General features: G+C 42.9%; 1 protein-coding gene across 1 annotated transcript; it reads right to left on the reverse strand.

The window, feature by feature from the left end:
* Positions 1 to 3139: 3139 nt before the first annotated feature.
* Positions 3140 to 9326, reverse strand: GNG10 (G protein subunit gamma 10). Its single transcript, XM_066569732.1, has 3 exons — positions 9164 to 9326; positions 5771 to 5902; positions 3140 to 4011 (listed from the first exon to the last, which is right to left on the reverse strand). The coding sequence occupies exons 1-2, from the start codon at positions 9242 to 9244 to the stop codon at positions 5777 to 5779; spliced, it is 207 nt and encodes a 68-aa protein (XP_066425829.1). The 5' UTR covers positions 9245 to 9326; the 3' UTR covers positions 3140 to 4011; positions 5771 to 5776.
* Between the last annotated feature and the right edge of the window lie 6395 nt (positions 9327 to 15721).

Genomic DNA, 15721 nt, shown 5'->3' on the forward strand with positions numbered 1-15721 from the left:
TTCTTGAAGCTGGATAATTATGGCTTCTCTGTTGTCATGGGTGATATACAGCTACTTTATCACTCTTTATATTAAAAAAAAAAAAAAAAGGAAAAAGAAACAGAAACAGAAACCCAAGGCTCACTCTGGGTTTTTAAGGCACCTGTGTTTGCTGCCTGAGTCTACTGCTTTTCCAATGTAAAGATGGGCTAGATCTGCCAGAATCTCAAGGCATCTCAAGGCTTCTCAGAGTCTTAGAGATTTCTTGCAATTACAGCTGTGACTTTTTGCAGCTGTCCCTTGGGCTCTGTTCCACTTCTGTTCTTCTGACAGGTCCTTCAGGAACAATAAGTTCCTGAGCTCCTTTTAATCATAATCAGTCTAGGAAAAAGCTCTTTGTTTTATCGACAACTTATGCTAATAAGACTGTGTTGAAATTTAGCATTCTCATAGATTTAATTCAGGGGACTAAGCTGTGACCCTCACCTTTTGCATAACCTGGAGGCCATTTGTTGGCATCCATGTTTTTCAGCCTTCTGCAGGGCATTGGCAAGTGGGGGGATGAAAGGATCTGGGAGGCAGATCCAGATTTAGGGTACAACTACAAGGAGTGAAAGATTGAATTAAAAAAAAAATCTCAGTTGTAATCTAAAGAACATGATAGAATAGTACCCAAAGCCTCACTTTCCATCGAAAGATTTGGCAACAAAACTGGAAATATGTGTGAGAGCAATGGTAGACAGTAACTCCATTCTGCCACAGGAATGCATAAACAGTTTGCACCAGCATGCCAGCCAGCTCCAGAATGTCTTTCTCTGTTCAGTGGTGTTCAGCTGAGATGATTCAGGTTTCAAACTCACCAATCTTCTTAAGTTTGATGCAGTAACAGAAATGGGGGGGGTGAGGGGGTGAGGTAATAAAAGAAAACCCACCAAGTTTAAGGTTTATGTTTGCACTTAAATACTTACTTGACATAAAGCCTTCATTAAGCACATATTCACTATTTGAGTAAATTAAACCAGCACTTAGGGAAGAAAGATTTGGTCTCTCAGAGAAAACAGAGTGCTGCTTTTTGACTGAATTCTTATAAGCTATGTCTGCACTAACTGCAATTTTAGTTCACAGTAATATTCCTGAATTATTTGTACACTGATAGTTTGCAGGATTTGAGAAAATACCTTTCACAGGTGGTAACATAGAAAGATTTCTAGTAAAATTGAAAAAAGCCACTGTTTCCTAGAATAAGAGAAAGACTGAAATATAAGTTGCAATTTGCTTACTATCCATGTTCCATTTTTGTGGTCACCTGACCTAATCATTTTCCTTCTTTTGCATCGTGGTTTATGTTGTGAAGAAGTACCTCCCAAAAAACCAGGAATCTGGTTTTTTTGAAGTATAGCTCTACAAAGCCTCAGTCACAGATGACCACAGTTTGAGAAAATTATATCTGCCAGTGCCAAGCTGTGTATTTATGTTCTCCTCTTCCAAAGGCAAAGGCTGACACCAGAACTTCCACATGAACAGCTGTGAAAGCATAGCATAGATCATCTGTAGATAACTTTGAAAACAAAGATATATTGTGTACATTAAATAAAAAAATTCAAATGCTGTCTGTGTTAAGTTTTCATTAGGTAGAAAAAATGTTAGTGTACAGTTAAATTACTGGTAATGTACTGGAAAATAAGGGAAAGGGCTTGCAATGACTATTGGTTTTTACTGGTTTTGTTAATGACAAATCTCAGTCTCTCAAAAATATGGACACATTGACAATTTTATAAATTATTACATTCTTCCCCCTCCTTTTGTCTGTTTAATGTGGAATAAAATTACTGCTAAACTACAGTCTCCACTCCCTCCTCCCCTCTACCCCACCCCTACCCTGCCAAATTACCTATTACTATGAATTAGGAAGCAACTAATTCTTAGACAGAAAGGCATAGTACAAAAATCCAATCTCCAGTCTTACATAAGGAGGTAGGGACACTCCATTCTTGGAACAAGTTCATAAACATTTTAGTGACCAGGCAGGAGGCAGCTGTAGATGGAGAAGAGCTGATCAGCTGGGAGAGATGACAGTGAGAAAAGTGGGGCTTTTCTGGCTCCCGTGAGGCACTGAGCATACAAATGTGGACATTCACTCAATCTTCTTAACCCTGGGTGTCCAGTAGGACCTGCTGCCATCAGATGGTATCTGCACAGCAGATAGCCTTCTTGCATAGTCTTTGGTGAAGGAAGCTGAGATGCTGCACACAGCTGCCTGCCTGCAGTTGCTCCAGCTGCAAGAGACCAGATGGAGTTGGGCAGGGCAGCCAAGAGACAGCCATGGTTGACTGGCTGTCTAGCAGTGGTGCCTCTCTGCTGCACACTGTGATTTGGCCACTCCTTGTGCCAGCTCAGCAGCCACTTCAAAACCCAAGCGCCAAGTGACATTGCCAAGCCTGAAAGCATATGCAGCAGAGGTTCTGGGGAGAGAAACAGGTGTGGAGGTGTGGAGATGAGGGGAGGGTTTATTGCAAGAGGGAAAAGAAATATGAAGGGCTTGTCTAGGAGAAAGTAGGCAGCAGCCAAATACTGGCTGTCCAAAGGCTTTTGACTCACCAGTATCTTTGATATTTTGGTCTCAAACCAAGCCTCTGATGGCCTCTGTGCAACAGTATTTTGGTTTTCTCTAGACTTCTGTAACTGTGTCCAGTACTAACAGAAAAACTGCCATACTTAAATAGCCTGCAGTGAAAGGAAGTCTGAGTGAAGAGAAGCTCTGAAGGATGTTCTCTGTTTTTAAAGGCACAATACATGCTGGCAGTATTACAGCTCTCATGTTGATGTCTTTCTGCAGGACAGCAACATGAAAATATTTGACAACTGCCTGGAGGACACTGTTACCCCATTTCAGTTAACATTCATGAGCATTAAGTACTCGGATTGCAGAGTTCTTCCTTACAGCTTCAAAATGTGTGAGCCTTATAACATTGTTAGTATTTACAACTATGATCAACAGATATGAATGGGATTTTTCTACTAATAAGATACAGTTTCTAAAAATCCAACAGCAACCATCTCTTCCCAAAAGAGCAAAGAGCTTGAGACCTTCACTCCCACTGCAAAATCCACATATCTTTTTCTTTACAGTAGCTGCTCTTTGTTACAATTACACAATGAGTTCAAAGCCAAGAGGGATAGGAATTTTATTTCCAAACTTCTAAAAGATTAATACAAACAATAGGAAGTACACAAAATTAAAAACCTATTTAAAAAGTTGTTCTTGTAAAAGTGCTCTATCAAAAAAGTGAAGGCAAATGACCAAGTACATTTTAGTAAATTCTGTGGATTGCAAACCGTGACAACAATGCATGCAGTTATCTTTGGGTATTCACAGATTCTTAGTGTCTGTTTGGTAATTTTAAATACGTCAAGAAAATTCCACTGCAGCAGTACTGTTACAAAGTAGAAGAAGGCTTACAGATGAGAAGTATTGCAAGAAACATGATTTAGGAATCAGGCCTCTGTTACATATTGTGTTCAGCAGGTACTAAAATGTGTCATTATGCATTGAGATGCACTTGAAAAAAAGCTAAAGTTGGTTCCAGGTCTTGCTAATGGAAGCAAAATGTCCCCTGAGGACATTACTTCAGCTCTAACAGCATTTAGCTTTATACTTTAATTATTCACTTTGAGGTTGTTTTATTTTGGAAAAAAAAATCCCCATGGGTAGTTTTTGCTAGTATTCTGGTGTTATGGTTTATCAAGATGAGAGTAAGTAATTTGATTAAAAATTCACGTTTTTCATTTCTAAAATGTAAACTTCTCAAGTAATATTTGTATAGTTAGCATAGTGTAGTAAAAGTGGTGATGATTATGAAGTTAAAAAACTTCAAGAACATTACTAAAATATAGTGGAATACAGATTCACAAGAACACAGAAACAGATATCTAGGATGTTGTTTTAGCCACATAAAAGACAGAGACTTTTCTTGTGAAGGAGAGGCAGTTGTTATTCATGTCAGGCTTGGAGGCAATTTTCCATGACCTTCCCTACAAGAAGAAAAAAAAAGGCTTATTAAATGCTATTTTCTTATGCTGATAGATGTAATTGCTCTTAAAAATTGTAATAGAAAAGCTCCTTTGCACTGAGAAAAAACAAATAATGATTTTCCTTTGCTGAATGTTGATATCTTCACAATATCATAAAGTTTTTAACTGGCTTTTTTACTTTGCTCTGGATTTCTTATAATCCTAAGGTAACAGAAGAATAATAAACTAAATATTTGATCTACCAGCAAAAAGTACCAAACGACATCTTGGGCGGAGCAATGCACTTCTAAAAGTATTATACATTAATCATCAAGTTCTTCTGAGAAAATATTTTGTAATGTATCTGTATGATGTGATCAACTCAGAACATGTAGACACATACACACACACAGACCCCCAGAAAACCAAAAGGTAGAAAGGCTGCTTAAATAACAAAAGAACATATGCAATGGTATTAAGAATTTTATCTTATTTGAAGAATTAATTTGGGTAGCACACAAAATAAGAAAATCTGCTTTTGCTTCACCCTCTCTAAATTTTTCCAGAAGAGCATCTCATGTTCAATTGTTTCATTTCTTTAGGTTCAGTCCTGTTTCGTTAAACCTATGTAGCAACAATCAAGGCCTTGCTATTGATGAGGCAAAAACTCAAGTGCAAGGTCAGGAACAGTTGGCAGCAGCAAGGGGAAGATTTTATAAGTACTTTATGTTTTAGCTTAAATTCTGCCCTTTGAGAAAACATCCATTTTTTCTTTAATAGCACTCTCATCAAATGAACAGACTTCAGTGTTTCTTCCTCTCTCTGTAGATTTTTCAGCTCTTTAGCAGGAACTATTTTTATTCTTTCTTTAAAGGAGGAGAACCCCTTCTGAATATCCTACTTCCGCATTTGTGTGTCAAGCAAAAGAAGTAGATTTTTCAAGTTATGGTGTGGTTCTGCCCAAGACTACTAGCATGCATGGCCTTTATTTCTCCGGCTGCAATCACTGATAACCTTTGTGACAAATGGGAGAGGCCAGACTGCGAATCATGAAACTGGATCCCAAAGGTTTGCAAATGTTGGACAGCCACCCACCCACCTACTCTGCAGGTGTTACAGGGGTACAGGCAATGCAGAGTTCAGGGAGCAGCTCATCCTTTAGATCTGTGCTGAAAAAGGTTGCAAAGGACGTGACTACAGATTGTCTCAGCTCCTCTCTGCTTCCACAGGTTTTGGGGCTGTACCAACAGTAAGAACAGGAAAAGCCTAAGAACAGACACAGCGAAATGAACTGCAATATGACATTAAAGACCAAAATGTATTTTAACATAATTCTTACTTAGGCTGTAAGCTAGTCATCAGAACATATAAAATTGCCACAGCTTTGTCTTACTTCTCCAAGCTGGGTATGTGACTGTCTACTGTCTGCCTATGTCAAACACAGCTGTGTGTCTTAGACAATTTTAATTACTTTGGATGCTGCTAATTACCTTATCGCTGCACAAACACAACTATCCCAACAAAACACAAAGAAACACAACTATCCCAACAAAAAAAACAACTCATAAAGAAAACACCTCTAGAAAGATCTGTAGAAAAGAGACACGCTTCCACTGCACCACCTAAAAAACCCAGAAAACCATTTGCAGAGGCAGCAGAGAAATGATGAACACTCAAGCAAGAACTCAACACCTAAACAAGTATCACCATGTGTCTTTGTCTCTCCAAGGGTTCGAGTTTCAAATTAGAGTGGTTGTCATGGCATCTGTGACTTTATTACCTGATTTCAGAGCAGAGCACAGGATCGGGGTTCACGAAAGGGATTGCTCCCTGCAGGAACCCCAACAAGCAAGGCATCTTTGCAGGCATTTTGCATACAGTACTGCTGGAGTTCTGCAGCTGCCTGAGAGACCTGGAAAGGAAAAAAATCCAGAGAGGAAACTAATTTGTTCACAAGCATCTATTAAGCATTTCCTCTTGAAGAGCTATTGTCAAACAGAGCTGGAGTGCAGCCAAGTCACCTCTCAGATTCTAGAACATCAAGTAAATCAGCACAGAAGCACAATGTACAAAGCTCTCATGAAGCACGTATGAAATACTACACCAGTGATAAGTCAGAAGAGTGTAAAGGACTGAGGTGCCAGTGTGATGCAATTTCTTCCCATTAAAATGCTCAGAGCCCTGACAATTTTACAATCTTCTGTGGTGTTTGGAGGTTTATATTTGAACTCTTATATCCTCTGATAATTTATTAAAAGTATTTTCATTCCAAAGTTCTAAACAACACAGAGTATAACAAGGAGTGAAAGCAAAAAGATGAGGATGAAAAGCTTTTGAAGTCCAAATTGTCGTCTTCCCCCAGCAGTGAAGTCAGAACTTCAAATCCACACTCTGGCCCCCTAGAAGAAGAGTCCAGAGCTGCAGAACAAGCCCAAGATCCCAAAGGCAAAATGTCCTCAGCACTGAACTCCCCTGCTCTCCTCGTGGATGGCAAGTCAGTCATGTGCCTACATTTTTGAAGGAAAATGTAGAGGAATTTCCAGTTTCCCAGACACACATTAGGAACAGCTGCAGGGAACTGTACAAAACTCATGCTGTCTGATACAGATTTTATAAAAGGAAATACTAAATATATTGATGGAACTGTAAGTTCCCCTCTGACCTCACCCTCTGCCTTTGTTACAGGACTCCTGAAATACTGACTTTTCTTCCTACACCACTCTGCAGTGTTGCCAAAACAATAACCAGAAGGACCATCCACATTTCCCAGCCTCCTGTCTAAAGGAACCACCCCAGAGCACCAGTGGAATTTTGGTTCTTGGCCATCCCATCTAACAGCATCTGGAAACACAAGGGAAGTCTGGCCTGGCACACAATTTTGTTTGCTATTTTGCTGCTCTCCTGTTCACTGTCTTCCAATTCTTCCCCAGGCTCTCCTCCAGGACACTCCTCCTAGTAACTGCCTGAATTTAGCCAGGAGCTGATGGCACTTCGGGGAGTTGTTATCAGAAGTTTTTTTCCCCTCAGCCTCCCAGGTTCTCTTGATCAGAGTACAGGGAGAAGTGTCTGCAGCAAGGATTCCTGCTAAGTCAGCAGGCTTTGTCACTCCTTCCTTACCTGAGGAGAAGCCCTTTCTGGAGGCTGCAGAGGTCTCCTGCCCTGCTCAGCCCCTTGGACCCCCTGCAGCATTAGCACGCTTGCCTCAACCACAGCACCTGCCCCTTGTGGTGCCCGACTGTGCACCACGGGGCCATCAGGCAGAGATCCCAAAAGCCAACACTGGCCAGGCCAAGGCCATGTGGAGCTTTTTCCTTTGAGAGTTAGCAGTGCCTACAGCATCTCCGTGCACTTTGCTGCCAAACCCTTCAACACAGACAGAGCTACGTATATCCTGGTATATCCTCAAAAGATACAAACCTACTCTTAGTCCTACCTATGCCCCATAACATTCTTCTTTTCTCCTGCTCACACAGAAAATTTCTGCAGTATTTCATCACATGACAAACACACTCCCTTCAGACTTGCAAGATGTGTATGGGTACTTCTTCCTACTCAGTTTCCTCTTTCTGAAAATATTGTTCCTGTCTGCTTTTTTAGCCAGCAGGGTAAACAAAATTACCATTGGAACTTGGCAGTATGGAATGTATTTTTAAAAATCCTTTCATAACCAGCTTCCGTCTGGAAACACATTGTCTATTCAAAGTAGCTGAAACAATGTTTTCTCCCATTTCAGTGCTTGCAAAAACTGAACCAAGTGGTTTTTATCAGCTGAATATATTTCACATTATTTTTGTACAGTATGTATAGAAACCCAGATGATACAATTTATTTGACACATTTTTATCATGTGTCATTTCAAAGCCATGAACAGGCTCCTAGAACACAGCAGACCTAGAAAGAGGTCTGTGCACAGTGCTGCAAGAAAGATGAGTCTAAGGTCATCAAGGACAAGCCTACCCGGATTACAAGAGCAAACTCATAAAAAAAATAGGCAGCCTTGAAAAGTCCAGCTCCAGAATATGTTATTGCCACAATGTAACACCTGCAAACTACAAACTATGTATTTTATAGCCACTTCGCATCCGCAAAAAAATAGTGGGGAGGAGTATATGAGTATTTTGAGTTTATGACTCAAAATGAGCAGGAACAGAGATCCAGGCACCAACAATAAGTGGTGGGAAACCGTTTCAGTGTTTGGCAATACTCCTCTTTCTACAAGAGTCTACATTTCTACTCTGAAACATATTGTTTCTCACATATTCCCACACCTTACTGTGGCGATAAGCACAGCAATTTTTAGTGAATCAAGCATCTGCTGATTCTGTTTTGCTACTAAAATGTAGTAACAAAACCAAATTGATTAGAATGATATCCAAAAGCCAGAGTGGTTTCACCTCGCAACAAGCACTTCAAATTTTCACCAGCCCAGGTCAGGAGTAGTAGGAACAAGTATTATGAATTATTTTAAAATCAATTAGCTACGTTCCTGCAGCTCAATGTGTTGGCACTGCCGTCAGACTGAGGAAGCTAGTCTTTTGTGACTGGCCAGAGAAAAATGGCGAATGCAAGCAGAGAGATGAGAAAAGTGCAGGATATAAATTAATTTGACCTCCATCACTCCACAGACTATGCTGGGGTTTTTTTGCGTGGTGATGAACCCCCCACATCTGCTGGAAACCAAGAGCTGTCTCGGTCAGGTCACCAAACCTGAGGAGCTGGCAGACGACAGGACCGCCTCATCGTGCTGCCTTTGTCTGGAAATGTGCAAGCAGGACAAGATTCATGCATGCGTAGCAAATCGCCTGCCTTCCCCCAGTGTGCCAGCGGGTACCACCCCGCACCGCCTCCCCCTGCAGATCCTGCCAGCGCTCCGAAGCAGGGGAGAGTTGGGCTGCGAGGAACTACTCTCGGTTATCTGTTTGCTGGTGCAGAACTAACGAGGAGCTGCTGTATTATTTATCACGGCTCCTTCCACCAGGGAACGGCACTGGCTCCATCACTCCCGTGCGGCCGGGGCTCGCAGCCCGCCGTGCACACCTCGCACCCCTCGCACCCCTCCCTTGCCCGGGCGGGCGGCGCCCAGCAGTGCGGAGGGAAAGGCAGCAGCGGCTCCGCTCTCCCGGCCCGCCGCGGGGGTCGCGGCACCCCGCGCCTCAGCCCGGCCCCGGCTCACCTTGATCCGCTCCACGGCCGCCTCCAGCTTCAGCTGCTCCACCAGCCGCTGCATGGTGCTCAGGCTGCCGCCCGACGACATACCGGAGCCGCGGGGAAGACGGAGGGGATGCAGCGGGCAGGCAACACGATTCCGGCGGGCTCGGCTCGGCTCGGCTCGGCTCCCTCCGCCCCGGGGAGGGGCCGGGGCCGGGGCCGCTCCGCCCGCAGCCCCCGCGGACCGCCCCGGCTCTCGGCGGGACCCCGCTGCTCGCGGACGCCTGCAGCGCCTTGCAGCGGCGATCGGTGCGGGCTGGAGCTGCTATGGGGGCCGGAAACCTGCTGGTTGCAGCACGGCCGAAAAAAATAAAAGGGAAGAAAAGGAAACAAAAAATAAAGTGGGACGGGGGGAAGGAGGGGAGAAGAAAAAATAGAGGGGGAAGTGGGAGGAAAAACAGGGAGGTAGAATAAGAGGAAAAAAGAAAAGACAAAAAAGAGGAAAAACGAGGAAAAGGAGAGAAAAAGGAAAAAATAGAGGGGAAAGGCAGAAAAGAAGTGGGGGAAAACCAGGGAGAAGCAGAGGAGAAAGGGGATTCACAGAGTCATAGAATAGTTTCGATCGGAAGGGACTTTTAATATGGTCTAGTTCTAACCCCGCTACTTTGGGGAAGGATGCCACCCACTACATCAGGTTACTCAGAGACCTACCAAACTTAGTCTTGAACACTGACAGAGATTGAGTTCTAAACATGTCTTCTGCCCACAGACAGCTGTGAGGTTCCAACTGCCTAGCAGCTGCTGCCAGTGTTGCTGCATCTCCCCACCCAGAGCTGTTCACCACATTTCAGCAGTGACCTCTCACATAAATAAGTCCTCTCAATTTTGGCAGGGATTTGACAGCTGTTATTTTGCTGGCTTGTTTGAAAGTTGTTGGAATTAAGCTTATAGCCTAAAATGGTTGTTCTGAACATAAGACAGGACAATGAGGAGGTCAGGCCCAGCCAGAATGGGTTTCTGGAAGACAGGTCCTGCCAGACCAACTGAATGTCCTTCTGTAGCAAGGTGTCACCACTAGAGAATGAAGGAAAGGCTGTGGATGTTGTCTACCTAGACTTCAGCAAGGCCTTTGACACCGTCTCCCACAGCATTCTCCGGGAGAAACTGTCAGGTCATGGTGTTTATGAGTGAACTCTTTGCTGGGTAAGAACTGGCTGGATGGCTGGGACCAGAAAGTTGTGGTGAATGGAGTTAAATGCAGCTGGGAGCTGGTCACTAGTGGTGTTCTCCAGGGGTCAGTATTTGGGCCAGCCCTGTTTTATGTCTTCATCACCTATCTCGATGGATGAGAGGACAAAGTCCACAACCAGGGAGTTCACAGATGACACCAAGTTGGATGGGAGTGTTGACCTATAGGGCAGGAAGGCTCTTCAGAGGGATCAGGACAGCCTGGATTGATGGACGGAGGCTAATTGTGTGAGGTTCCACAAGACCAAGTGCTGAGTGATGCCTTTGGGTCACAACACCCCAGGCAGTGCTGCGGGCTGGAACAGAGTGGCTGAAAAGCTGCCTGTCAGAAAAGGATGTGGGAGTGCTGATCAAGAGCAGCTGAACATGGCCCAGCATGTGCCCAGGTGGCCAGGAAGGACAATAACATCCTGGTCCATATCAGCAGTAGTGTGGCCAGCAGGACCAGGGCAGTGATTGTCCCTCTGTACTTGGCAATGGTGAGGCCATGCCTCATGTCATGTGCCCAATTCTGGGTCCCTCACAATAAGAAAAACATTGAGGTGCTGGTATTCCCAAATTTTTGGGACTCTGACATTTTAGGAACACAGACAAACGTTTAGGTCCAGAAAGGTGATATTGCTTATAGTACAGAGGGTGCAAGGTGGAAGTTTTCCTACAAATCAAGTACACCAAGGAGTAAAAACCAAGAGAATTTCTACACAAAATTTTACATAATCCTGCCTATCCAATACCTAGTTACCACCTACCTCATGCATAGTCATTTAGTTTGCACAGCCTTATGACTTGTCATCATAGCTACATGGGCTTCTTCTGGGGTCTCTCGTGGTCGCTCTTGGTCATTTGGGGAGGTGTCCTCTACGAAGTTTCAAGCAAAGTTCATCTCAGGTCCAGCAGAACGATGGTCTTAATGGTCTTTTCCAACTTTAATGATTCTATAATTCTGTAGGGACAACCAGGTATATGCATGCTTGTGCCTCAGTCAGGGCCTCAGCATGGTCATGGAAAAGACACACTGAATCTTCTCCAAGATCCTAATACTTTGCAACCCTTTTCCCCACAATGATCTCACCACTACCCAGTACCAGCAATACTTATTCATGTAGACATTTCTCTCTCAAGTCTATTCAACATACACTGGCTATGCTAGGCCTACTATTGCAACTCTCAGCAGTCTCTGAAAATTTATGCCCAGAAAACTGACATAATTTAGAACTACCATAATAATCTAGAAATGTGTAGTAGCCTCTGCTAATGAGGTGGACCTGCACTGCTGGCAGCTTTCTAAAGACACCTGAGATTTTCCATCCTTTGTTACAGGAAGGTGACTGCAGTGTTTCTGCCCAGCAAATTTTTGCTGCATTCTATGAATTTATGTCTGCATCTGATTATTTTCAAAGGGGTGACATGTCTAGAGAAGACAAAACTCCAAAGTGAACTCAGTAAAATGGTTCATTTCAAGCAGGTTGTATGATATATCTGACTTCTCCAGGCACTTGATATCAGGCCAGAAGTGCTACTGAAACAAAACACCATTGCCACTGAAAGATACAGCTCTGTCCTCTGCCAGGACTGTACCTCCATTGCATTGATTTCCACTGTACTATCAGGTCATGAAATTAATCTTGATTGCAAGGATGGTAGACGTCAAGGGAAAACAGATCCGTGTTTCAGCTTCATATTTGCATAACCCAAATATTTTGCTTGGAAAAGGACAGAGCAAAATGTGGCAGAAGGGCAAGAGCAGCAGAGCTGTTAGCCTGTGAAACTGCACACACAGGTTTAGATCTTCCTGAATACAATTGCCTTGTACATTTCCAGATGTAACTGTCTTTTCTAATAATCAGCACCACTATATTTGTGCTTAGCTTCATTCTCTGTTTCTACCACAGCAACTTATTCTTCCCTCCTTCCACTCTTGCAGGAGACTGATTGTGTTTTGGAGGATGAAGCAGCAGTACACCAAAGCTGTGGTCTCTCACTTCATACACATCTTTGCAGTGTCCCTAAGATTGCTTCATAAAAGCAAGCACAGCTTTTTCTGCATACCTTCTTTAACAAGTTTTAGACTTTAATTGATAATTAGATGCAAAATTAATTAAGTTCATTGCTTCTCTACATTTAACAGAGATTAAGGAACAATCCAGACGTTCCTCTTCAATTTTACTACTGTGTACAGAGATTCAGCATAATATTTTATCATGCTGTTCTGGCATCAGCTGTGATAGAGTTAATTTCTTCTCAGTAGCTGTTACGGTCTTGTGTTTTGGATGAGAATGGTGTTGATAACATACTGATGTTTTGGGTTTTGCTAAGTCCTGTTTATCCAAAGTCAAGAATTTTTTATTCCCTCCTTTCCTTGTGCTCTCCCAAACTAGGAGGGAGCATAGCAGGGACAGGCGACCATAACTGACCAAAGGGATATTCCACACCATAGAATGTCATGCCCAGTACCTAAACTGGGGGGAGTCACCAATCTGGGTTTGAGAAGGGGAGTCTGGCATCAGCCAGCAAGTGGTGAACAAAAAATTGCATTGTACATCACTTGTGGGATCTCAGCACATCATTCCTGATGTTCAGAGATGCCAGGAGAACCCTTGGGGGTCTCGAAAATCCTGGAATGTTGCCAGAAGTGTCTGGTGGCTTGATTTTGATCCATCCACAGAAATAACAAGAGTTTGAGGACAAGAGAATCACTCTAGAGTAAAAGGTGTAAAATAGACACATTTAGAAAGTGAAATATAGATTTTAAGGTTTTTGGGTACAGGGGGGTTATGGAGACAAGATGGAGGGATCAGGGCGTGTCTTGTCCTTCTTCTTCCTTCTTCTTGTCCTCCATCTCCTGTGGTGATGTTGGCATTTGGGGATTGGTTTATGGTGAAGGTGCACTTGCCAACATGGGTGAAAAGCATTGGGAAATAAAGGTAAATATTGTGTACGTAGATATTAGTATAAAAAGACATGACCGCCCCGTGGGTGGTCAGAGAGTGCCTGTGACTGCTTGCAGATCAGACCTCTGTTGGGCAGACAGAAAATTTTGTAGATAAGAAATAATAAACAACCTGAAGACCGAAAAGCTGAAGAGTCCAGACTTGTCCTTTAAAACGCGTGCCACCCAAGAACCACACTACCCGTGTCGGGGCAGAGACAGACAGCCGAACCCGACAATCACTTGCTTTTTTTCCCTTTTTGTTATCATTGTTATATTATTTTACTTTAATTATCAAATTGTTCTTATTTCAACATACAAATTTTAATTCAGCTCTCCTTCCCACCTCTCCAAACTGTCCAGCTTTTGGGCAAACCTCTGGGTATGGTTCTCAGTTATTTATTTGACCTTAAAAAAGACTTGAACCATTTGCAACAACATGCTGGCTCCCAATAAGAAGACCAATTGGGTTTCAAAGGTAGTCAAAGGATATTCAAAATCTTAAAAATTCTTGACTACTGTAATCAGCCTGGAGGGCAAGGAAGGAAAAAAGGAGAGGGACAAAAAATAGGAAGGTGTTTCTCCCATAGGTTGTTCCTCTGAGGAAAAAATTACAAAGATTATGAATTGTTCACAGTAAAGAACGCCCAAAGCACAGATGTTCCTGCAATACTGAGTACATATACCTGATTGGTGTCCTGGCCAGCAGCACCGTCATATCATAGTCCCACCCTACAAAATACACCACAGAGAACAAGTACTGCAAGTAAAGTATCACTAGTACAATACAGACAAAATGTCACAAATATGAGACTAAGTCCACATTGTAGCTAGCAACTGTTAAAGTACTACAATGAATGTTTATAACAATTTTCTTTTAACATACTTTCAGACCTGCCCTTATATCAGCCTTTTGGGTCCATGATCAGGTGCCAAAAAGACTGTTGTGCTTTAAGGCCAGATGGAAATTAAGCACAAAGCAACCACTTGCTCAACTCCACCCTCTCTACCTCCAATCCAGTGCAATGGGGAGAACGATCAGAGTCAAATTCATAGGTTGTGATAAGAACAGTTTAATAATTGAAAATACAATAAAATACAAAAATAAAAATTAAAAAAATAAAAATTAAAAATAGAAGAAGAAGAAGAAGAAGAAAACAAACAAGTGATCTACAATGCAATTGCTCACCACCTGCTGACTGATATAAGACTCCTCCTCCCCAAGCCCAGAGCAGCTGCCATTTCAAGTAACTCTCCCCACTTTATATACCAGGCATTATGTTCTCTGATGTGGAATATCCATTTGGCCATTTCAGGCCACTTGTCCCGGCTATGCTCCCTCCCAGCTTGTTTTGTTTTTTTTTCTGGCAGAGCATGAAATATGGAGGGGGAAAAAAGTCCTTGGCTTTGGATAAGCACAATTTAGCAAAAAGCAAAACATCACTGTGTTATCAACACCATTCTCATTCTCAATCCAAAACACAGCAGTGTAACAGCTACTGAGAAGAAATTAACTCTGCCCTAGCTGTTTCCTGAACAGCTGAATAGTTTGGAGTGACAGGGTGTGTGGGGTTTTTTGAGAAAGTACATAGGGCAGTGGGCAACTTCAAGATGTTTGCATCTTATACCTGAGCAAGTACAGAATCCAGAAACTAGTAAACTACTTTTTAAAAGTGTGCTGTCACCGTCGCAGCCCAAAAAGAACCCAAATCACTGCAACATGTTGTGGCCTGGCCCAGGCTTATTGAGCCACGGTCAACACTGCTCAGTAGTCTCAGGGGGAAAAGAAGGTCTCTGTCAGTGAGATGAAAACAGACCATGCAGCTGATCCAGCTACTGTGAGACACTGCAGCTCTCCAACCCCAGCAACAGGAACTGCCACTGAAACCATTGAAACAGAATCTACAGGTACCAATGTCAGTTACCCCTGTACAAAAGTGGAAGAATTGTACATGAAAGTCAGCCTTTAAAAAACCTTTAGCAAAAACAGTCAAGGAGGACAGGAAGAATAAAGAGGACAAATAAGCAGCACTGTCACAAGGGTGAAATACAGAGCCATCATCAAGGCTGTCACAGGAACTGGAAGAGGAGGCAGAAGAGACAGCCACAACTTGATCCCTTTCCCTGAGTGAGCTGCAGGAGATATGTGAATATTCAGTCATTGTCCAGGTGCCTGTATAATCACCTGGCTGCTCCAGTGCTGGGACAACAGAGCCAACAGTGTGGCTTCAAGAGAGAAAGGAAAGCAGGGAGCTGGGACCATTTGCTGAGAAACCGGGCATTGACAAAGCAATGGGAAAAAAGACACAAGTCCTTTGTCTGTGGACATGACTCTTATCAAGTGTGAGGCCAAGGTATCCCTATAAAGAAGATATTCCATGAAACTTAAGCAAATGGGCTCCAATA

This window comes from Molothrus aeneus, chromosome Z, assembly GCF_037042795.1.
Source record: "Molothrus aeneus isolate 106 chromosome Z, BPBGC_Maene_1.0, whole genome shotgun sequence".
NCBI lineage: Eukaryota > Metazoa > Chordata > Aves > Passeriformes > Icteridae > Molothrus > Molothrus aeneus.

Excerpts from the sequence above, each read along its gene's own strand:
- GNG10 (XM_066569732.1), bottom strand. The coding sequence starts at position 9,244 with ATGTCGTCGGGCGGCAGCCTGAGCACCATGCAGCGGCTGGTGGAGCAG. Across the intron at positions 5,903-9,163 it reads CGGCCGTGGAGCGGATCAAG|GTCTCTCAGGCAGCTGCAGA; the intron begins GTGAGCCGGGGC and ends TTTCCTTTCCAG.